The sequence below is a fragment of the Barbus barbus genome (assembly GCF_936440315.1).
Source record: "Barbus barbus genome assembly, chromosome: 13".
Lineage (NCBI taxonomy): Eukaryota > Metazoa > Chordata > Actinopteri > Cypriniformes > Cyprinidae > Barbus > Barbus barbus.
Window position 1 is genome coordinate 73,515 of NC_136741.1, and position 23,986 is coordinate 97,500.

General features: G+C 39.5%; 1 protein-coding gene across 1 annotated transcript in view; it reads right to left on the minus strand.

Annotated features, from left to right (window-relative positions):
* The window catches only part of LOC306879531 (methyl-CpG-binding domain protein 5-like), a 37,173-nt gene that overhangs the window by 9,918 nt on the left and 3,269 nt on the right, over positions 1 to 23,986 (minus strand). The window contains exons 2-5 of the mRNA XM_079432539.1: positions 17,404 to 17,904; positions 16,757 to 16,859; positions 13,298 to 13,478; positions 7,264 to 9,054 (exon numbers count right to left, since the gene is read on the minus strand). Coding sequence (XP_079288665.1) covers positions 7,264 to 9,054; positions 13,298 to 13,478; positions 16,757 to 16,859; positions 17,404 to 17,510 — 2,182 coding nt within the window. The 5' untranslated portion in view covers positions 17,511 to 17,904. The remainder of the gene's footprint in view (positions 1 to 7,263; positions 9,055 to 13,297; positions 13,479 to 16,756; positions 16,860 to 17,403; positions 17,905 to 23,986) is intronic.

Here is a 23,986-nt window from a genome sequence, read left to right on the forward strand (position 1 = left end):
GGCAAAACTGAGACGAGCCTTTATGTTCTCAGCAGCGGTTTTCGTCTTGGAACTCTTGTCATGCAGGCCATTTTTGCCCAGTCTCTTTCTTATGGTGGAGTCATGAACACTGACCTTAACTGAGGCAAGTGAGGTCTGCAGTTCTTTAGATGTTGTTGTGGGGTCTTTTGTGACCTCTTGGATGAGTCGTCGCTGTGCTCTTGGGGTAATTTTGGTCGGTCGGCCACTCCTGGGAAGGTTCATCACTGTTCCATGTTTTCCATTTGTGGATAATCCCAAAGCTTTAGAAATTATTTCATAACCTTTTCCAGACTGATAGATCTCAATTACTTTCTTTCTCATTTGTTCCTGAATTTCTTTGGATCTCAACAAGCTTTTGAGGATCTTTTGGTCTACTTCACTTTGTCAGGCAGGTCCTATTTAAGAGATTTCTTGATTGTGAACAGGTGTGGCAGTAATCAGGCCTGGGTGTGGCTAGAGAAACTGAACTCAGGTGTGATAAACACAGTTATGTGTTTAACGGGGGGGTATAAGCACTTTTTCACACAGGGCTATGTGGGTTTGGATTTTATTTTCCCTTCATAAAAAACACTTCATTTAAAAACTGCATGCTGTGTTTACTTGTGTTACCTTTGATTAATATTTAAATTTGATTGATGATCTGAAACATTGAAGTGTGACAAACATGCAATAAAATAAAAAAAATCAGGAAGGGGCCAACACTTTTTCGCACCACTGTGTATAGATAGATAGATAGATAGATAGATAGATAGATGTGCTCAGAAGTTAAATTAAGAATTTGCAAAATGTTAATAATTGAAAAAATAAGAGGGATCAAGAAAATTGCATGGTTTCTTATTTAGTACATAACAGATATTTACATATACTCCACAAGACAAAATAATGACTGAATTTATAAAAATGAACCCGTTCAAAAAAGTGTACATACCCTTGAATCTTAATGTGTCATTTCCTGGATGACACATTATATTTTGTGATAGCCGTTCATGATTCTCTTGTTGATCCGGAGCGGTTCTGTTGGAAAGGGTTCAAATATGCAGAAGATGCTGGAAAACCAAAGAACGTGCAGGAGCTGGAGGATTTTTCTGAAGAACAGCAGACAGATGAACTGCTCAGAACCAACGAGGGACTCATAAACAACAATCACAAAATATAAAAACAGTCGTGGATCATCCAGGAAACGATACAGATTATTAAGATTCAAGGGTATGTAAACTTTTGAACGGGGTCATTATTATAAATTCAGTCATTATTTTGTCTTGAAGAATATATAAACATCTGTTATGTGAAATAGCTCATTAAATAAGAAATAACATGCTAGTTTTACGATCCTTATTTTGTTAAAATGATTAACATTTTCCATATTCAGCAAGGGATATGTAAACTTATGAGCACAAGTGTGTATAGATAGATAGATGGATATGCGTGTGTGAGAGTAAAGAGCAAAAACAAGGAAGAAATTGATTATAAATAAATCTGCATGGCAGCAACAGCAGGTGGCCATATGCACCATAGATATGTATGATATGCACATACAATGGAAGAAGAATACCACCGTGTTCAGAAAGGAAATGGCGCGAACAACAGAACCCCTAATGGGAATAAATACGAGATGGGAGGAAAAAATATATTCCAATGCTTTCTCCCGCAATTATATCTTTGGGTATAATTATACTGTATATTAATTGCGGGCATCAGGGAGCCATTATGACTAGGGATGCATCGATCCGATACTCGGGATCGGTATCGGCTCCGATACTGGCATTTTCTGTGGATCGGTTATCGCTCAGACAAGACCGATCCAAATCCGATATTGTGCGTATACTATTCTGTGTTATTGTTAAGCCCCACGAAAGCACAAAAACATTATAAAACACCATGAAGTCAAAGTCCAAGCGTTCTGAAGCAGTTCCATTGTTTAATGTAAGGTACAGATTAATATTTAAGTCGTTAAATTCAAGTTCAAGTAAACTCTTCTCTCCGCTGCGGCTGTCTGTCATCCTCCATTCAGCATTCAAACTGCGTGTCGTGTTCGGTTACAACAGTCAAGGCGATGAAACTCTTTTCAAAAGCACACAATAACTGAAATTTAAAACTGTTACATTTAGACATTTACATTAAGTCATTTGGCAGATGCTTTTATCCAAAGCGACTTACAATTGGGGAATACAAAAAGCGATTAATCTTGAAGAGGCAAAAGGCTGGTAAAAGAAAAGACTCAAACTATCGCACAGATTTAATAAACTACGCATCAATATCTCTTTGCTTTGTGCTTTGAACTCTTCTATGCGGAGCTCTGTGACTCCGTGCAGCTTCAAGAGCATCATTCTGTGCCCGTGTGCGAATTTATAAGCGTTTGTATGCTCATAAGCGTTGATGATAATGATATGCTCATAAGCGTATGATGCTCATAAGCGTTTGTGCTGGAGCTTTTCATGTTATAATGCTTTTGCACAATGAAAGATTATAGTGTTTCTTGTTCTGTTCTATGGCAGGACATTAATAGAAAGGCTATTAATAATCTAATGTACAGCGCAGCAACGGACTCCTATCTATCACATGTTGCTGCCTTCATTACTGTGCTATACATTTAAAAGAAATTGTAATTTTATTGTTTATTTATAAAACAAATACATTTACTTGTTTTCATTTATGTATTTTACAACAATACAAAGAACAATGAGTAACATTTTACCAGATTTAGTCCTACACGTATTCACTGTTATTTGTTCCCCACTAAATAATGTTATTTCACCAAATGTTTAGATTTTTTAAAAATGTGCACTCATGATTTTTCTAGAATAACTTATGCTGCTAAATTATCCACTAACCTAGTTTATAATGGTATTTTTGTCATATATTATTATATATTTTTTCATGTTATTTTTCATTAAAATTAAATTGTCTATATTTAGAAGATTGTGTTTAACACACAAAAGATTGACACACAGAAGTGTAGAAATTCTACATTGATTTAAACAAAAAAATAAATGATCATTATTAAAGATCATTATTTTGTGTATTTGGTGTAAGAGAATGTTGACATGTTTTAATGTTCAAAAAACATTATTTTTCGAATACTGTACATTATTGTAGGTCCTCTATGCCCCGCCTCTCTCAAACGCGTCGTTTTCTACAAAGCCCCTCCTTCCGACAAGCACAGTCTGCTCTGATTGGCCAGCTGACACAATGCATTGTGATTGACCGAACACCACAAGCACACGTCGGAAATGTAATGTCCCTTACCATAAACCCTTACCATAACTTCAGCTTTCAAGTTAATTTTACCATCAGTTCACAGTGATGATGCTCGTATGTATTTGCAGTAATATTACACAAACCGCGGTTAAGACGATTTCTGACGGGCTGTAGACTCTGTGATGTGACCCTGTTCCCCTCACACACACACACACACACACACACGATGCGTTACGTGCAAAACTCCGCATTTGAACAGTCAACAGCAAATGCTTGAACTGATTCAGAAGCGCCAGATTGCCATAGCAAAGTCGGAATTGACCCTTTTTTTAAAGGAGTCATATGATGTGATTTCAAGTTTTCCTTTCTCTTTGGAGTGTTACAAGCGGTTTGTGCATAGATAAGATCCCTGAAGTTGCAAAGACTAGTCTCAAAACCGAAGAGATATTCTTTATAAAAGTTAAGACTCGTCCACGCCCTCCTAAAACGGCTCAAATACGCCCCCACGTCTACGTCACGATGTGGGAAGATTTTCATAACACCACCCAAATGTATACGCAATGAAAGAAGGCAGAACTATTATTCTGGCTGTAGTATTGTTGCTGCCGCCGGTGCCATGTCCTGGCTGTGTTTCATTGTGAAAGTACTTTGTTTGGGCTTCCAGAAGAGGACACAACTAGAAATCAGTGGTTAAGCTGTATTTACAACACTGTTCCAGAACAGTTCAACCCAAATATTAGAGTGTGTGCAGCGCATTTACGGAGGACTATTTCCTGAAGCTGGAAGAGTAGCCTACAATGCAGGCGGCACAAAGACTGTTTCTATAAAGTGGGGCAATTCCAGCTTTGCAAGAACAGTCTGGTGCTTCTGACGCACAGCCTGTAAGTGTGTTTCTGCTACTGATGATTCAGACACGAGTTTTGAGCAGCGTAGAGTAGTGCTTGTTTCTCGTTTCTCCGATCACAAATGCAGACATGGTAATGTTTACGTGAAAAGACAGAATAAGCCATTATAATCAGTAATTATGTCCCCACTGGATGCAACAAATGCCTCGTTTATAATGGGTTTTATTGCTTTAGTCTCGTCGTGCCGGGACACAGCATCACAATACGGTAAGGGGCGTAACATTTCCGTCTCACGCTTGAGGTATTCGGCCAATCACAACGCACTGGATAGCTGGCCAATCAGAGCACGCTACGCCTCTCAGAACGATGAGCTTTGTAAAAAACAACGTGTTTCAGAGAGGCGGGGCATAGAGGAGTAACAATAATGTACAGTATGTGGAAAATAATGTGTTTTTTTTTTTTACTTTAAACCACATAAACACATTGCATTTTAGCAACGTCATATGACCCCTTTAAGAAATAGCCTTCATGCACAGCCAGCCTTGTACAAATTCGAACATTTGGGTTGTGCTGTTCTGTTGTAAACAAATCTCAACAATGATTCCAAATTGCATCTACTTTCGGAAGTCCAAATAAAAGTGCTTTTGCATAGAAACACACAGTGTCTCCCTGACATGGCTGCATCAACACTACTGCAGTTACTGAAACCACACCTTCTTTCTTTGCGTGAACATTTGGGCGGCATTACGCTAATATTTTTCACATCATGACATAGACATGTGGGGCGTGTTTGAATGAGGCATTTTAGCCCGGTCTGGATCAGCCTTCTCTTTTAGATAGAATAAATTATTTTGTGGGAGACTTTGAGCTTTTTAATTCTGCAGATCTTATACATGCACAAACAGCTACATAACACACTAAAGAAAAGGAAAACAAGAAATCGCATCATATGACCCCTTTAAGAAAAAACACAAGATTTGGATTTCAAAAAGCCTTTTTCCAAAAAGTACATATTGAAAAGGGGGGTCGTCTTATAATCAGGGTCGTCTTACATTCGTGTCAATACGGTAATATGTGGGGCATTATAACCACTTTTGAATGCTTTGAATTGTTTGTTTTCTGTACCTTTCCGAATACACCGCTCTCACAGTTGAGTTACACCTTGTTTGTTCAGACAACATCATGCTATTATTATTAATATTATTATTATATTAACTAGAAAATAGATTTTTGGAATTTGTGAATCGCTAGAAGACTGAATTGCGATTCACATGTGAATCAATTTTTTTCCTCCACCCCTAGAATAAAAGAGCTGACTTGGTGGCCTTACGAATTTAAGCAGTCGTTCTTTTATCCATATCAGTTTACATTATATAGTGCTGAACACAGTCAAGTCTACAAGGTGTTTGTGTGTGTCTATATTCACTATATAACAGCTCCAACAATTCACACATTCTTTATTATAACAAAAACAAATATTCAGGATAACAAAACAAATGTCAATATGTAGAGTGGTAATTATTATACTGTGATTTGTTTTTCTGATCTACTTGCCCTTCAAAAATGTTCAGTGGCCCACCACGAAAAATGAAAATTAGTTAGTGTTTTGAATGGCTGCTTCCAAATCATTAAAATGATATAATCATTAAAATCATACAAAATCATTTTATACTTCAACAATGATACTGCAATATATAATTACTTTTGTTTGAAATAAGGGTGTCGTGATGCCAACATCTTAGATAGCAGTGAAATTTCATTATTCTCAAAGCCAATATTTGGTCAATCAATGTTTGGTATAACAAACGGAGGCATCAAGCCCATTCAAACCGAGAGGCATGTCCCCTCAGACTTTTGAACCAAGTGGATTGTGAATGCAGCTTCCAAAATACAAACAACAGGCGAATATAAATTCAAATTTGCGTTTACGCGTTTTACAGCACTGTGCATTATTACCTCTGTTGAGCTTATGAAAGCAATGGCCAATCAGAGGCGTTCAGAAGAGTCATCGCTGAAACGCCGGTGTTTTGTTCTGTGTGCGCTCGCTGACTAAATTCTGCTCTCTGGTGAATTCTCTCATCAGAAACAACAAAGTGCAGATGTGTGTACAAATGCAAGTAAGATAATCATTTCACAGTGTAAACAGCTTCAATAAATTATAATGGGAGTTTTTGAGAGTGCTTGAACTTTGGCTAGACTTAAGTTAATGATAATGAGCTTTGATAATGTAAATGTTCCTTGCTCTCTTTCTGTAAGTGTTATAATGTTTTTTTATTAAATTCACCTTAAATACAAAGTCAGCCATTTTAAAAATAGTTTATGATATTATGACACCCATATCTGGTACTTAAGTAAACTTTACTTACTTTAGTCATTTAGCAGACGCTTTTGTCCAAAGCGACTTACAAATAAGAAAAAGTAACTAAAACTAAAAGTTACAACTCTATAAATACTATATACCCCCATATTTAAGAAAATAAAGAAATTAAATAAAATTGACATGCATACCAACATTTTAATAATAAATACATAAATGAATAAACTAAAATAAAAAGCGATACTTCTATCCCTTGCCGGTGTCCCTGCCCGGTGGAGTCGCACGGTACAGTTGATGGTCTTTACACCCTTTACTTTTTTACTTTTGTCATTTAGCAGACGCTTTTGTCCAAAGCGACTTACAAATAAGAAAAAGCCAAAAGACAGGATTTAGGCATACTTAAAAGATTAAGTATGCATAAATTAATATTAGGCTACTTTGCCCATCACCCGTTATAGATCAACCAACATGATCTATAAAGTTGCTAAATGCATTTACTTACACATATTTGAGAATCAAGAGATTTCATAATAGGCCTATAATTAAAGAAATAGTTCACCCACAATGCTCTAAATGGTCCAAGGCCCTATGCTCTGCCTATAGCTAGCGCCGGCCCTGGGTAAAACAGATCACTTTGTGCGCAAAGAAAACAAAAATAATGACTTTATTCAGTCATTTTCCTCCTCATCCTGTATGCGTGCTGCCATCGTGGAGACAGTATCACGATGCATGTGCTTGCTTCCGCTTCATGTAAACGATGCATGTGTGTGTTCAGACTACTGTGTGTCACATGACAAGCATGATGACACCCCCCCCACCCTCTCAAAAATAATAGGTGCATGACACCTCTGCAAACATCAGCATGAGCTGGAGACTCCTCACCTGCATCGGTCACGGCGTCCGCGGGCAGCATACAGTTGACACGCGGCTGGAAGTGAGCGTTCGCGTGTCCCATCACGTGGTTTCCGAGAGGAACGTGTCCGCTTTGGTTCACGGGCCCGCAGTTTCTCATCACCGTGGCCTGCATCTGGTTGATCCCAGCGGGATACTGCGCCGTAGACTCCACTCCGGGGCCGTGCAGCCGTTGCTGGACCTGCACACTCGGAGCCTCACACAAGCTTCGGCCCCGGGGCCCGTGCGAGCTGTGGTTGCTCAGAGACTGCAGCAGCTGAGCCATCGACGTGTTGGAGGGCAGCCGGGCGGTTTTCCTCATCTGCTCGGCCGAGGAGCAGGGCGTTCTCATGAAGAAAGCGCCGTCGTGGTTCGCGTTAGGAGGAAGCTTGCGCTTGCGAAGAGGGTCGCGCTGCTGCGCCATAAGCTTGTCCCGAAGCGCAGCGCGTCCGCTCTGGCCCTCGCCACCGGCCACGATCATGGCGGGGTTGGGTGGCAGCATGGGAGTTAAAGCATTACTGCTGGAATCAGACGGCCCCACGCTCCCCAGCTTGTTTTGATTTGCTAGCTGTGCTTTGGCGGCCGCTGAGAGGAGGCTGCTGGCGGGGAAAGAGGCAGCGTTGTGTTGGTTAAGGATCTGGTTCAGTGGCATTCCCAAGAGGCCCGGGTGCTCCTTCTGTGGGGCGGCGCCCAGGGCCGGCGGATACATGGGGTTGTGCTGAGTGCTCATCCCCACCAACAGCTGGCTGGGCACATCTTTGTACTGGTGGAAAGCATCCAGTTTGCCAGATGGGCTGGAGGGCAGAGCGGGCCGGGGCGAGCTCATGGAGGACCTGGGCGAGCGCGGCGGGAGCTTCATGCTGCCGCAGGGGGGAACGGCGCAGCTGCCCTGCTCCGAGGAGGTGGAGGAGGAGCGGGAGCGCTGCGGAGACGCCTCCATGCGCACCAAGGCCGGCCCGGACATGTGCACAGGCGAGGTGACGGGCGACGGCGAGACGGAGGTGGTGTGCTGCATCCTCTGCATGTGACCCACCGGCCCCGGCTTCACCGAGGGCAGAGGCAGGTTACTTGGCAGAGGGACGATGGCGGGGGGGATGTTTACATTCATTATTGGTACCTGAGAGTGGGCGCTGGGCTGGAAAGCGGAGGGGTTGGGTTTACTGGGGATGGGGTCCAGGATGCCGAGAGGGTCCTTCTCGGAGCTCAGCTGCTTGCTCTGCAGGGCGCAGGCGGGAGCAGATGGGGCCTTGTGCGGAAACACGGTCCTGCTGGAGTCCATGCCCGGCAGGTAGCTGCACAGGGGCTTCTTCATGATGGGGCTCTTGTTGGGGACCGGAGGGGACAGAGGCATGTTAGTCCTTCCGGCCATGATGCAGGACGACTGGGCGGCGGGCGAGCCGTGCATCATGACTCCGGGAGAAGACAGAGGGATGCGGCTGCTGCTGTGCATGGCCCCGGGGCTGCCCGTCCCCTGGAAGCCGCAGGGGGTGTTGCGCACAAACCCGTCGGGGCTGCCAAGAGCGTCCGTTCGCGGGGACAGAGAGCTGTCGGCGAAGGCTTGCGAGGGAGGGCTCAGCATGCCTCCATGGCCACCGCTGACCAGCCTCTGCCGGGAGAACGTGGGGAAAACCTCCGGCTGCTGCAGGCCGCACAGATCCGGAGAGAAGTGCCGCTGTCCCGCCGCCATCATCGCCTTGAACGGGTTCTTACATTCTGGCTGGCCCTCGTGGGTTTTACTCCTTATTGCGCGAGGCTGTGCGGTAGGGGTCACGGAGGTCACACCTACAGGAAGAGAGAAAGCCGCTGTCAATCATTTCCATTGCTCATTCAGTGCTGGCTTTCCTAACGAGGGTATATGAGCCCCCGAGGGTTCGTGCTAAAACTGCCTTGGGTTCCTGAAATCGTCACGGTTACATTTATTCCCACAGAATGTGATGCTGTGGCATTTGTTATATTTATCAGTTGGTTAGCATTACTTTATCTACATCATAGGAACCCCTGCCACAATGCACAGCAAAAGTCATCAAATAATGGAAAAAGAAACAGGCACAAGTTTCAAAAGGGTAAAGACCAGTAGGGTTGGGTATCGAGTTCAATGCTTTTTAGGCACCAACAGAATTGCCTCAAAACAATCGAGGATTAAAAAAATAAATAAAAATAAAATAAATGTCTTGTCGTTTGGTACCAAATTTCAAAACCCAAGGGGTTCATCTTGTCAATATCAGTGAGCAAACAAGCACGCAGCATGATGTGCCTAAATCAAGTGCTGGGGTATATTCCAGAAAGGAGGTTCAACAAACTGAGTTAACTCCAGAGATGAGAAACTGAGTTTTAGGTTTCAGAACAGCTGAACCGAGTTAGTTCAATCGTGTGCACCACGACTATGAGAAGCCATGATTAATGGAGCTTCCGAATTACGATTCATTGTGACAACAGCACCCGACAAAAAGACGTCTGCATACTTGTAGGGTACATGACTTTTACAAACATTTTTCAATAAATTTCAGTGTCTATTTCAATGCACAGCAGCTTTTTCCCCACATAGTCTAGTGCTCTTTTCACATAATTAAATGTTCTCTAATACAACATGCTACATTTCTTAATTAGGGTAATGAAATAAACATCTGAATTCTATTCAGCCAACAGCAAGAAGGCACAGACTCGTAAAACGGGCTGAGGACCTGCACCAGCACCACTGACAGATGAAGATATCTCGGACAACCCTTATATCTTTCATTCTGTTTCATTTTCGGAAGGTACAATGGTCAGAATATGCATCTATCCACAAAGAAATTATTATTAGGTTACTTCCAGAGGTTGCAGCAAGATGTTGTCAAGTGAACGTCATTTAAAAATGGTACCGCTCAAATAAATATGCATGTGGAGAAGGCAAAAATAAAATAATAATAATAAAATAAAACAAAATCCTCTCTTGACATAAATGTAACTCCCCAAAAATGAATGAAGCCTTCTCATCTACAGGATCTCATGTAAAAAAAATGTATGCATCATGAAAATATGCACAATGAATGAATGTACCTGCACTGCAAAACATGCTTTAAATAATTAGTATTTTTGTCATGTTGTTTCCAGTCAAAATACCAAAAGATTCTTAAATCAAGTTGCATAAGAAAACATAAGAAAATTTACATAAGATATTTAGTCGTCTTTCCAGGGGAAAAAAAGCAAACAAACAAAACATATTTTATATAAGTGGTGCGATGAGAAAAATACTCGTTTACATTTGCATTAAGATAATTTTTCTTAGCCCACTGGCAGATAATTTTACAAAAGTTTCAGCAATAAAAGCATGTATGCGGCATGAATGAATGAATGAATGAAGATCCAGATCAGGTAAGGGTCGCACAGTAAGTTAAGCCATGGTAAATTACCGAGAGGTTTAGTGTTGTCTTTTATTGGAACCGAACATTTTCCCTTTTCTGGTGTTAAACTCTGAGTTTCCAACAAAACCCACTTTCTGGAATACACCCCTGGTGACTGGCTCTGGTGCGGCATCAAGGAAATACACAGTAGTTTACACTAGGGCTGGGTATCGATCAAAAATGTTCGATACCGATACCGATACCTTGAGTTCGATACCGGTTCCTGAACGATACTTTTTTCGATAACAATTTTATGAAAACAGTTTTAACAAGATTACATTATCTCAAAAAACTTTGGTTTTATTTTTTTCAGCTTGTTGACATGTCTACAGACTCAAAGACTCGTCACCTGAGCCACTGCACAAAGGAACAAAATATAGCCAACACAATAAATCAGTGCAAATAATTTTAATAAAGCTCAAATAGTTTTCAGTTTACACTAGTGCGTGCTCGTTTTAAAACGCATCGCTCAGACAGAATCATCATTTCTATTCATTTATTCTAGGTTGTTAAAGACTTCAAGAAATTTAAAATCTTTATCCACTTTCATAAGTGGGTGTTTTATTTTCTTTCACAATATGTTTTATTGTTATTATTAAATTCTGTGTTGTAGTATGTCTAAATTATTTGAATGCATAAAAACTACTTCGTTTATTCAAATGTATTCTTAAAACAGCCTTATGAAATGTTTTCTTTTTCCTCAGAAATTCTGTGTTCTGTATCTGGTTTTCAAATGAAGGCATAAAACATTAATTTCATTTTTCTTTTAAATTATTGAAAATAAAACTATTTATTTTGGCAAACAAAATGTTACTATTAGATTCAAGATTCAAGAGTTTTATTCGTCACATACACAATTATACAGAGTATAACCAGCAGTGAAATGTAGGTCAGGTCCGCTCCAAGGACAGTGCAATTATAAAGTATACAAATATTAAGAAGAAGAAGAAAAGTAGAAAAAATAAAATAAAATAATAAAATAAAATAAAAGATCAGATAAAAAATATAAATATAAATGTGCAGGTCAGTTCTTAAAATTAAAACATGGAAGAAATGTTGTGTGGTCATTACTTAAAAAAAAATAAGAGTTTTAATAATTGTAATAGTAGCCTAGTAGTAGCAGTATGTACTGTCTGCTGAACAATATTAATATATTTCTGCCGCAGTGTCTTCCAAGTTAATCCAAACTTTTATTTTGACGGGTTTCCGGGAATACCTTTACAGTTCTGTGTGTATATGATATGACGCAAGTTTTACTCAAATAAAATGGTAAAATGCTCATGAAGTGAATCTCAGAGCAGTTCTAGAGATGATGTTCATGCGTTTATGTCCTCATTTAGTGAGACGGCAGACGCTGAAATCACCGCGAGCGTCACGCGAGCTTCAGTCTGTGTGTAGTAAACAAACCGCGCGATATAGAGAGCGGACTGCTCCGTACGCTTCCGAATCGCTCTCGCGGAGGTCAAACACTGATCAATCAGCACCGCCTCACTTCTAGTCAAACACACCTAGTGCTGCAGGATTATTGGCTCACTGATGGTGATGAGATTAACCCCTTAGGTATCGAAATTTGGTACCGAACGACAAGACGTTTTTCGGTGGTATCGAGGCAATTCGGTCGGTGCCTAAAAAGTATCGAACTCGATACCCAGCCCTAGTTTACACCGGTGATGCCCTGAGACGTGCCTCACACTTGAAGCTGTAGTGTCCATCCCTATAGATGTAAGGCTACATTTACACTAGTGTGTTTTCTCTTTAAAACTCAGTTTTAAAATGAAACCGATCCTCGTCCATACTGGTGTTTCCACTGCATTTCAGAAAACTACACGACCGAAAATGCATGTCGCGTGACCATTCAAGCACACTATAGCATCATGCTAAATAAGATAATTTAAAAGATTTATACTACGCTTTTACTCAAAACTCACTTTAAACCACCATTGAGTGATTGTAATAAATTCCGATTGTAATCACTACACCTGCTTAGCATTTCTCATGTGAACAGCCTGTTTTTTAATGAAAATAGGCAGAATCTCTTGAAAATCACATATAAATCATATAATGTCATAATTGTGTGTTTATTAGCTTCATGTTTCAGCCGTAGAAACGTTTTCCTGGGTTGCTTCTGTACAGAACTGAATGCAGAAATGTAATGGACATATGAGCAGTGAATGAGCTTCATCTAAGTCTGAACAGTGACTTGTGAACAAGACAAAACTCAGGCAGACAGCGCTGGAAGCAGCTAATGCTCAGTAAATCAGTGGAAAATTAAAATAAATGATTCTGAGCATTTAAAATGAAAATGCAACTAAACGTTGCCTAAAATACGTGGAAACTGAAAACTATTTGAACTTTATGAAAACTTGCACTGAGTTATTGTGTTGGTTACAATTTGTTCCTTTGTGCAGTGGCTCAGGACTCAGGAGTATGTAAAAACGACCACAAGCTGAAAAAATAAAACCAAAGGTTTTTGAGGTAATGTGTAAATTAATCTAGTTACAGATTTAATAAATTTGGTATCGAAAAAAGTATTGTTCAGGAACCGAACCATTCAGGTATCGAAGTCGATATCAAAAAATTTTGAATGATACCCAGCCCTAAAGATCAATGATTCTTCACTTCTCTGTAAATGTTTGTCATACTTGTGGCTCCGCCGGGACTGGTGAGCGTCAGGGACGGAGGCGGCAGCTCCATGCTCTTATGCAGCGTGGCCACTGCGATCAGCTTCCTCTTGTGGATGCAGAGCTTGGTCACATCCTCATCGGCCTTCACGTCCTCCGCAGTCCTCTGCTTCACCACCGCACCAGGAGCAAAATTGAAAACCTGAGAAAACAAATTTCAGACCAAGACTTGAGTGTCAGCATAAAGTCCGCTTTGTTTATTTGATGTGAGATTTAGGGGCGAGCAAATCTCAATAACAGCACACTGATTACCGGAAGTTAACCTTGCATCCAAACAGGCCCATTTCTCTATATTTACATTCAGTCATTTAGAAGATATATATAGATATACTAAATAGTATGCATGAAACAAGTAATGTGTGGGAATAAACAGTATTTATGAAACAGCAGACATAAAATAGCTAGATGGCCTACTGTTCCTACTGATATTTTGAGCCGTGGATGCTTTACGATCACATGAGCACAGGAGAAGCATCCTACATCACAGCTCACATTATAACACCGGAGCCGAAAGAAAAGGCTCTCAGGATGAGCTTCAACTGTTAAACGTGACAATTTTTCCAGCACCATTTTTAGGGAATGCATTCATTTATACGACTGCCCTTTTATTTCTCATGTTTTCTTCATCCGTCATTTAATACAAACAGAATGTTATATCCAAACCGAATTCAGACTTTGGACAAAAAGTTACTTTACTTACTTTTGTCATTTAGCAGACGCTTTTGTCCAAAGCGACTTACAAATAAGAAAAAGTAACTAAAACTAAAAAGTTAAATTTGATAAACATTTATATTAACTCCTATTACATTAAATAAGTATAGACTGTGGATGTCAGCCTTGAGTGACTGTAATGACACTAAAAGGTAGGTTAGGCAATTTTGGAAAGGCTAGCAATAGCAAGCTAGCTTTGACAGCATAAGATCCCACCTTCCCTGCAAATCATTCTCCAAAGCCACACCTCCTGCAGAACACATGACCGCGCACAGCAGAGGATAACCAGCGACACGGTGAGAGACGGCACAAACGCTGTCAGATGAGTCTCATTCACCGATGAGGAAACATTACAGTACAAAGCGCATAATATTACAATAACAATGCCTTCCGTTCTCACTCGCTCTGTAATGTCTGTGCAAACAGGGTGCATGGATTTATGCAAATACAAACATTGACAGACAGGTAGAACAGCCTATCGTAGCCCTCGGACCGGTAATCTGATTGGTCGAACATTTTATGGACCTATGCCTTCCACAGATTATATAAAAACATTTAAATACATTTAGACCACTTAACAGTGATAGTTATCGGTATGTAAAGAGACTTAAAAAGCATAATTTTGTTTTTTTACCAAATCACCTACCCTGCCTTTAAATACACAGAAATAACATCCTACTGCTGATAATTCAGTATGCTGAATTACTGACTGATCAGAAACACTGAGGTGAATCCTTCCTTCAGAACACTTACTACTTTCTCGTGTTTTTGACTCTGGTGGCATAACTACAGTATATTCACAATAAGAATTCACAGCGCATACGTCACCAGCGCAGAGACTCATATACACATATACTCAGAGGGTCATGTTGCTGTTTTATCATGCCTGTATTGAACCCATCTTTCTGTATGGTATGGCGGCCTGGTTTGTGATCTCAGCTGAACCCTTTGGTGCATACGGCAATGAAAGTGTTTAGTCTGGGGGATTACCCCAATCTTCAGTCTATTTTTAACAAAATTATTTCTAAACAAGCAAGGAAAATGACTCTGGATGCTTCTCATGTGCTTTATCCAGAATTCAAACTACTACTATCTGGTTGAAGTTTTCGTACCCCAAAGTTTGGATACAACAGATATATTTGGCTGTGAATCTTTCACGTAGTAATTCTGGGACTCCAACACAAAATATTTTTTTTTTGCTAACCTGCTCTTAAACACCAAGTAAAAGCAGAGCTCTGGCTGGTCGCTTTTCATTTCCATCAAATCCAGTTCAGCGTTCACGAATATCATTAAAGACTTTACCCAAGTATACTTCATCCAAAATATACATTTGTTTCTTGGGTGTCCAAACTGCAGACACATACAGTCAAACCAAATATTATTCAGACAGCAGATAGCATTTTTTATATTTTTTTACTAGTAGGAGCAGGTCACTATAGTTCATTTTTGTAAGTGAGGAGAGCAAAATAGAAGTAAACTGTGACATATTACACCCAAAAATTCTTCATACAGTGGACTACCAGTAAAACTGATAAAAATTTGGGAGCAACAATTCAGACACTTTGACTTGAGCATGTTTTGCTTAAGGTTTTCTTCTTTAATTGCTAATGTGATGTTTTTCCACCACAGACTGAACTAAATGAAGCATTGTTTGGTGATTGGTTGAACTAAATTGGTTTTATCTTATAGTGTTCTTAAATTTAACAGCTGACAGCTATTCAACCCAATTCATTACATTCCTTTCTATCAAAGTTATCTGACATTATCAAGATGAGTTTGTTCTGACTCCGTTTAACTCTAAGTTCTTCTCATATTTTATTACTATTTTCTCAACTATAGCGAATAAACTGTGATAATGTGACAAATATTGATGTGTCACCAAAAATAAATTTTGGTTTGACTTTTTTAAACCACATTATTATTATTATTGTTAAGTCTTATTTAAATGTTTCTGTTCTCATGTCAGATATGCATGTATGTATGTATGTACCAGAGCGTCTTAAAAACCACAACAAATTCCTCGTGTGTTTGCGCACACTTAGGCCAATAAAGCTGATTCGATTTCTGATTTAATTCCCTTTAAGGACCTTGTGTGGACCCTGGTAATAGTCTATAAATCGCACAGCAGAAAAATAAAAAATAAATAAATAAACAAATTAATAAAAAAAAAAAAAAAAAAAAAAAAAAAAAAAGAGTAAAACAGCAAAAGAGAGTTTATGTAAGAAATCATTTAAAAAAAAAAAACATTGCAGGCTAATATAACACTTTTAACCTGAACAGCCCCTTATTTTCAAGATACAGCACTAACTGATGTTTCTCAGCTACCTTTAAAAATAAAGACTTTTTTATTTATTACTGTTTTATTTTGATGGTGCTCTTTTTTGTTCACTTTGTTCTTATATAGCTGGGGTTTTTTTAATGACTGAAGTCCTAATGAATCATTAAGAGAGCAACTGAATTAATTGAACAATTACAAATCGATTCAGGTCATTTTACAAAAAAAAATAAAAAATGGATTCTAAAGAGTGATTCATTGCTACGGCTAGTTCGGTTTTAAACCAGTGACAAAAATGCATCTTGAAAAATTCTCACAATAAAATACAGCACAGTGATTTATCCTCCACATCAACACTATCACCAATGACAACGTGGCTTTTGGAAAGACGTCCAGACCGTATGAAATGGGCAGCATGACGTCTGAGTACTGACCTTGTGGAGGATGAGTGGACACTCCAGGCCACATTTACAGGTTCCATCGGTCAGCAGATACGACTTCACCTGCTCAAGGCAGGACAGCACTGATCCACTCGGACTACAAACACACACACCAAATAATCACAATTACAGTAAAGACAGCAATCTATAAACAATAATGTTAGAGCCTTTCTAAAAATAACTGCCTGTGTCTGGAGAAGCACGTGAAACGCTCCAGACGAGGGCAGCTGGCTTTGGGTCGGTAACTTATCAGGAACGCTCAAGCCTCGCTGATGTAAGCGATGCGAGCGATTCAAAATCAACACACCAAACACCTGATGCTGATCAGGAATGCATTTTTCTCTCTACTTTTTGCAGTGATGTACATGCAGAACTCTCCTGAGATGTAAACAGGACCAAATCACAATGCGTCTTAGTGTTTTAGTGTCAGCTGCAGTTTCACCGAATCTCATAAATGATGCTGCGATCGAGTGACACGCCACCTAAACTAACCCTATGCTGAACAATGCCACTGTCGCTTTTAATTAGAGATAATGCTAAATAGTGATTCACAGCTATTAGGAAATGTTTATGGACAGTTCATTTCGGCAGGAATTAATCTGGACCCTAGCGACGCATGTTCAGACAGAGTAGGTCCATACCTGATATACAGGACCCCCGAGGGCTCCACCTTGCGCTGCCAGCCGATGGGTACCTGGGCCAGCTGACCTCTGCCCTCAACACCCTCCCTCTCTTTTCCTCCATTCATTTTTATGGACCGGTGCAAAACTCCTCGTGAGAGATCACACGCTCTTCTCTGTCCCGACACAATGTCTCATTCTGACGCTCAGAAGAGGGAAGACGGAGCACAACAGGACCGCAGCGAGACGGCTCACAGCGCAGCCCAGAGGAAGAGCCGCATTACTTTGCCACTCGATGCAGACAGGAACTCCGCCGCTAGTGTCTGACCAATCAAAGCCATGAGAAAGAAGTCCGAAAGCGCTTCCAATCTGGACATAAAAGCACCTCAAATGACTGAACACTGAAAGAGTGGCAGCTACCAGCAGGCAGAGGGTCAGGCGTGGCGTCTTCACAGCGGACGATCTTCAGACGCACTGCTCATCGCGGCCCGTTCACACGCAGCTCTCGCAAATTCATGGTTCCTAAAGAAAGAAAGAGAACATTAGAATCCAAACACTTCGAGATCAGAGCTTTCGTCCACAAACGCCTCTAGTTTCCTGATTCTTTACAGTCGCACTGACGCAAACTCGCATCATTCACAGCAAACCTTGATTAAACGAAAACTACAACGCGCCACTACTCTACATATCATGTAATAATACCAGAACGATCTGTAAATGGAAGATTTCACGCAAATGCTGCTGCAAGTGAAACACTGATCACACAGTCCAAAATAAAACTGCAAGGAACTAAATGTCCTCTGGTCAAATGCTGAAATGAAAAATTAAATAAATGTTCAAATCTAATTAGGGCTGCACGATATATGGTTTCAGCATCGATGTCGTGATGTGTGGATCCGCAATATTCACGTCGCAGGATGGGCGATGTTTAGTATGCTGATCGTTATTTATACTGATTGTTTTCTTTGCTCACACAGACACTGTGTCTACAGCCAGTGGTGTCATGCCCATTCAAAGTGAGGGGCACGTGCCCCCTCAGATTTATGAGCCAAGTGAATTTGAATGCAGCTCCCAAAAGACAAAAAATAGCCGAATAATATTTTATATATTTAATACAATCACACCGGCGTGAATTAGAACGTTCAGTGCATCATATCATCAGCTGCTAAATTCAAATCTGCGTTCGCTGGCTGGCTCTGAGCCAGAGCAGATACAAACCGTTTTTACAGCACTGTGCATTATAACCAATCATAGGGATGCACCGATACCTATCGGTATTGGGCCCGATACTGAGCTCCTGTACTCGTTAAAATGCCCTGATACCAAACGCCGATGCCACACTGCATGAGATAAGTGCCATATTCAGACAAAGAAATACAGACAACATAACAACAGACAGCAGAATGGACTTATTAGGGATTAAGGATGTCTACGAACTATATGCATGCAATGAAATGAATGTTAACCATTCAGTATTGACGCCTGTATAGCTGATGTGCGCGAGCTGATGGGCTAAGCAAAGCACGCTGAGTGGATTGAGCGCGCAGATGTACGAGCTCGTTGAGAGAATATCCCTTTCTCACAGACATCACTGGATAGTTTGTAGTTCGGTCGGATATGTCAAAAACAAGTAAGTTAAACAATACACGAGTTACTTAAGGTAGGGAGGGAGAGAGAGCGAGCGTGCGCGCACTTCTGTTGTGTGATCTTTATTGATATTCGCTCACTTGGCACACGCATCATTTGTCTTAAAACTAAATCGTAAATATAAGACAATTTATAGGGGTATTCACTATAAACCATCATTTATTTTCAACCTTAAGCATATACGACAGCCTATGCGCTATGTTCTGTACTTGTCCCTCGCATTCTGCAAAAACTTGTAAAATACATTTGAATGGGCATAATTAAGTGTGAAAATAAACGAAGATATTATACAGTCAAATCAAAATAAAGTAAACTGTGACATATAACCAAAAATTCTTCATACAGTGGACTACCAGTAAAATTGATACAAATTTGGGACAAAAAATTATTCAGACCGAGTCTGGGAAAAAAACTGAAGTTCAGGTTTGCATGAAGCTGGTTTACAGCATGGCCAGGAGACTACAGGCTCATTAAGATTAAGAGTGGCCCGACAGAGTAATGATAGTTGTGTAAATATTGTCATACTAACAGCTGTCTGAATCATTTTTGGTTGATTGTAATCCATTATATACCTTTCTATCAAAGTTATCTGACATTATCAAGCTGAATGTGTTCATTGAGTTCTTGTCATATTTTATTACCATTTTCTAAACTATAGCGAATAAACCGTGATAATGTGAGAAATTTTAAAGGTGTTTGAATAAATTTTGGTTTGACTATTTATTTGATAAATGAAGTTAACCAATTAACATTATACATACTTGTTTGATTTCTGTACCCAATATTTAAAAAATGTACAAATGCAATGAAAATATCAGTATCGGTATCGGCAAGTACCAAAAATAAAAGTATCGGTATAGTGCGAGTACTGGAAAAAGTGGTATCGGTGCATCCCTAACCAATCACACACGATGCTGTTGAGCTTATGAATGCAAAGACCAATCAGAGACGTTCAGATGAGTCATCGCTGGAGCGCTGGCTTTTCTTCACTTACTCGCTGACTGAATACCTCTTTCTGGCGAATTCTTTCATCAGAAACAACAAAGTTCAAATGTGTGTACGAATATGCAAGTAAGATTTCATAGTGTAAACAGCTTCAGTGATTTTAATGGGAGTTTTTGAGTGTGCGTAAACTCTAGACTGTCAGTGAAAATGTTCTTTGATAATGTAGCTAAATGATCTTTGCTATCTTTCTGTACAATGAAAGTGTTATGATTAGTAGCCTAACTTACAATGTTTTTGTTCACATTAACTTTCAATGTGAAATTCACATTAAATATAAAGCCAGTCGTATTAAAATGTGTTATGGCATGAAACCTATATCTGTTACTTAAGTAAACAGACAGGTTTTTATGCATAGTTAATAGATTACATTAGGTTACTTCGACCATCGCCCACTAGATCAACTAAAATAAATAAAACATAAGTGCTGTTGTGGCTGCTGTGTGTCACATGACGACCCCCCCCCCCCCCAACTCGTGCCCCCCTCAAAAATAATGAGTGCATGACGGCCCTGTCTACAGCTAAAGTCGTTCTACACCGGACACAGAGCGATCGCTGCACATCATCTGAACTGTGTGTCAGGACGTCATAAACAGAACGCAGCATCAGTTTTCTGTCAGGGATTGGCGTCGCGCCGCATCCAGTGCAGACAGCGTCACTGATTATAATGGGTTCTGTAGTATTTTGTCGTCCGGTGTAGACACTTCCGCATCTATTTGTGCCTAAAATAACAAATACACACAAAATTATAGCAAAATGCATGTCTCTGCAAGTGTCCTTGTAAACAGTTGCTAATGGCTCAGGTGAAGGTAAACAACTGAGAAAGAAAATGGATGTGTAAAACTATATTGGTTCACGGCAGTTTAATATTCCTGTTGCTTTCTACGTCAAACAACAAAACAAATATAATCACTTTTGTAGCTTTAACAGATTTATTAGATTTAATTTATACAGTGAAGACTATGCAGTGTTATTTTACATTTGATTATTTCATTTCTGTACCTGAATACTGTTAGACTTGCCTGACAAATATAAAGCACTGTTTATTTCATTTGTTTCTTTGTTCTATCTATGCGTGTAATTTGTTTATGTTCTATGCTGATTTAGTCACCAACAAAATCATCCCAATCATTGATTATTTTTTCCAAATAAAGCTATTCAAGTCATCTGGTGATTTTTTTCATATCGAAATATAAAATCGCAGAAAAAATATACATTTAATTTTTTTCCAAAATCGTGCAGCCCTAACTCTAATGTCTAATGAAAAAATCAAATGACTTTAGGAGACATGCTAACAATCTCACAGGTCATCTTCAGAGGTCATGTGGCCTAAACCACCAATCAGACATCAAATCATCTGCATAAAGAATATAAAGACATTTCTCACGATCAGGAGAAGGATCTGCGTCCAGTAAAGACACAAGGGGCTCTGAAGAACTCCATTTCGGAACTGATTTCTCATTAAATTAAAAGGTAGGAGTTACAATAATCTTCCATCATGGTCACTGTTATTTACTTCAAGTACTTCATGATATTGTGCTGATGTACTCTATACAGCGACTGACTCGACCAACTAAAGGAGAATCATCAAGCGCTCTTCAGTCAATCACTGTACAGTGACCCGCAGACACTAAACAACATACAGAGCCCTGATTGGTCAGCACTGTGACTGACAGCAGAGCTCCACCAATGAAAGATGAAATCAGAACATACAGGTGCTGCACAGCAGGCCTTTATAATGTGAATGAGTCAGCACGGGTTCAAGAAAGATCAAAAACTCATGGATGAATTTCAGTGATTTTAATAAGAGCTCTTCTATTCTGAAGCACAAACATGAACTCAGACGTGTGTCACGCTGGGCATTCTGGACTGGCTTAGATGAGCGTATGAGATCTGGACTCACTCGGAGCACCTGAGTGTGAACCGGTGTGAGTCCAGATCACACAATCCTCACAGCTGGACAGACAGAGACACGGACGAATTCCAGTTGCATGCGAAAGTTTGGGAAACCCTTGCAGAATCTGTGAAAATGTGAATAATTTTAACAAAATAAGAGAGATCATACAAAATGTTATTAATCTTATTTTTTTATTTAGTACTGTCCTGAGTAAGATATTTTCAATAAAAGATGTTTACATGTAGTCCACAAGACAAAAGAATTGCTGAAATTATTAAAAATAACCCCATTCAAAAGTTTGGGAACCCTTGGTTCTTAATACTGTGTGTGGTTACCTGGATGATCTACGATGTTTTGTGATGGTTGTTCATGAGTCCCTTGTTTGTTCGGAACAGTTCAACTGAGCTCTGTTCTTCAGAAAAATCCTCCAGGTCCTGCAGAATCTTCAGTTTTCCAGCATCTTTTGCGTATTTGAACCCTTTCCAGCGGTGATTATGATTTTGAGATCCAAAAGCTACTTGCATGTTTCCCAGAAAACAAATTAAGTACAATTTACCTTGATCTTCAAATTCAAAACGTTTTCACCCCCCGGCTCTTAATGCATCGTGTTTCCTTTAGGAGCATCAGTGAATGTTTGAACCTTTTTTAATTGTTGTGTTTGAGTCCCTCAGGTGTCCTCAGTGTGAAAAGATGGATCTCAAAATCATACAGTCACTGCTGGAAAGGGTTCAAATACGCAAAAGATGCTGGAAAACTGAAGAATCTGCAGGACCTGGAGGATTTTTCTGAAGAACAGAGCTCAGTTGAACTGTTCAGAACAAACAAGGGACTCATGAACAACAATCACAAAACAAAAACACAGTCGTAGATCATCCAGCTAACCACACACAGTATTAAGAAACAAGGGTTCCCTAACTTTTGAATGGGGTTATTTTAATCATTTCAGCTGTTTGTTTATCTTGTGGACTATATGTAAACATCTTTTATGTAAAATATCTTACTCAGGACAGTACTAAATAAAAAATAACATGCATTTTGTATGATCTCTCTTATTTTGTTAAAATTATTCACATTTTCACAGATTCTGCAAGGGGTACCCAAACTTTTGCATGCCACTGTATAAGAAGATCACTGTGTCACTGTGCTGCTGACTCACGACAGGACTGACTGAGCGGCACTAGGGATGGCTCGATACCATAATTTTGACTTCGGTACGATACCAGAATGTAGTACTTCGGTATCGATACTAAATCGATACCATAGGTGACAAATAACCAGCCTCAAATGATAAGTGAATTAAAAAAAAAAGTATTATTAATAATAATAATAAAAAACAGATTCATATGTTAATACCTTTGTATCAAACTGTAACAAAAAACCTAAAAGGAAACATAGGTTACATTTTGATGTTGGAGAAAAAAAAATAGGCTAACTGAATAAGATGAAAATATATTCAAATCTTATCTTTTCAGTGCAAACACAGCGCAAACTAAATGTCTCCTAAAAAAAAAACCTACCGGAAACATAGGTTTCATTTTGAAGAAGTTTGAAGAAAAAAAATAGCACTGAAGTTGCGCAATTGATGCAACAAATGTTGCTTTATAGTAAAGTGTTATTCTAACAGTCAAAGTAATATTCAAAATCATGATTGTTTTCAGATTTCAGACTCAACCAAAGAAAAAGCATTAAATATCAATCTCACTATCACTTGCTTCATATTAGTGGTCGGCAGCGCGTCAAACATTCCCTTCATATCATTGATACTAAAATTAATATAGCAAAACTCTTGCTCAATTCATATCCAATTAAAATTTGATTGTATGAAATGCAAGTGCATGCATTACGTGACCAAAACTTCATTGATTCTAGCGTGTCTCACATGCACATTTGCGCTTACTGTATTACATCTGAATGTGCGTTGATCAGATGTAAATAAAAAGTCAAATCAAATCTGAATTTATGAATGATGCACTCACCTGTCGATCTCTTAATTCTTTGAAAAGATCAGGATGAGCAAGCGACAAATGCTTAAAAAGATTTGATGTGTTCCTGTGGCAA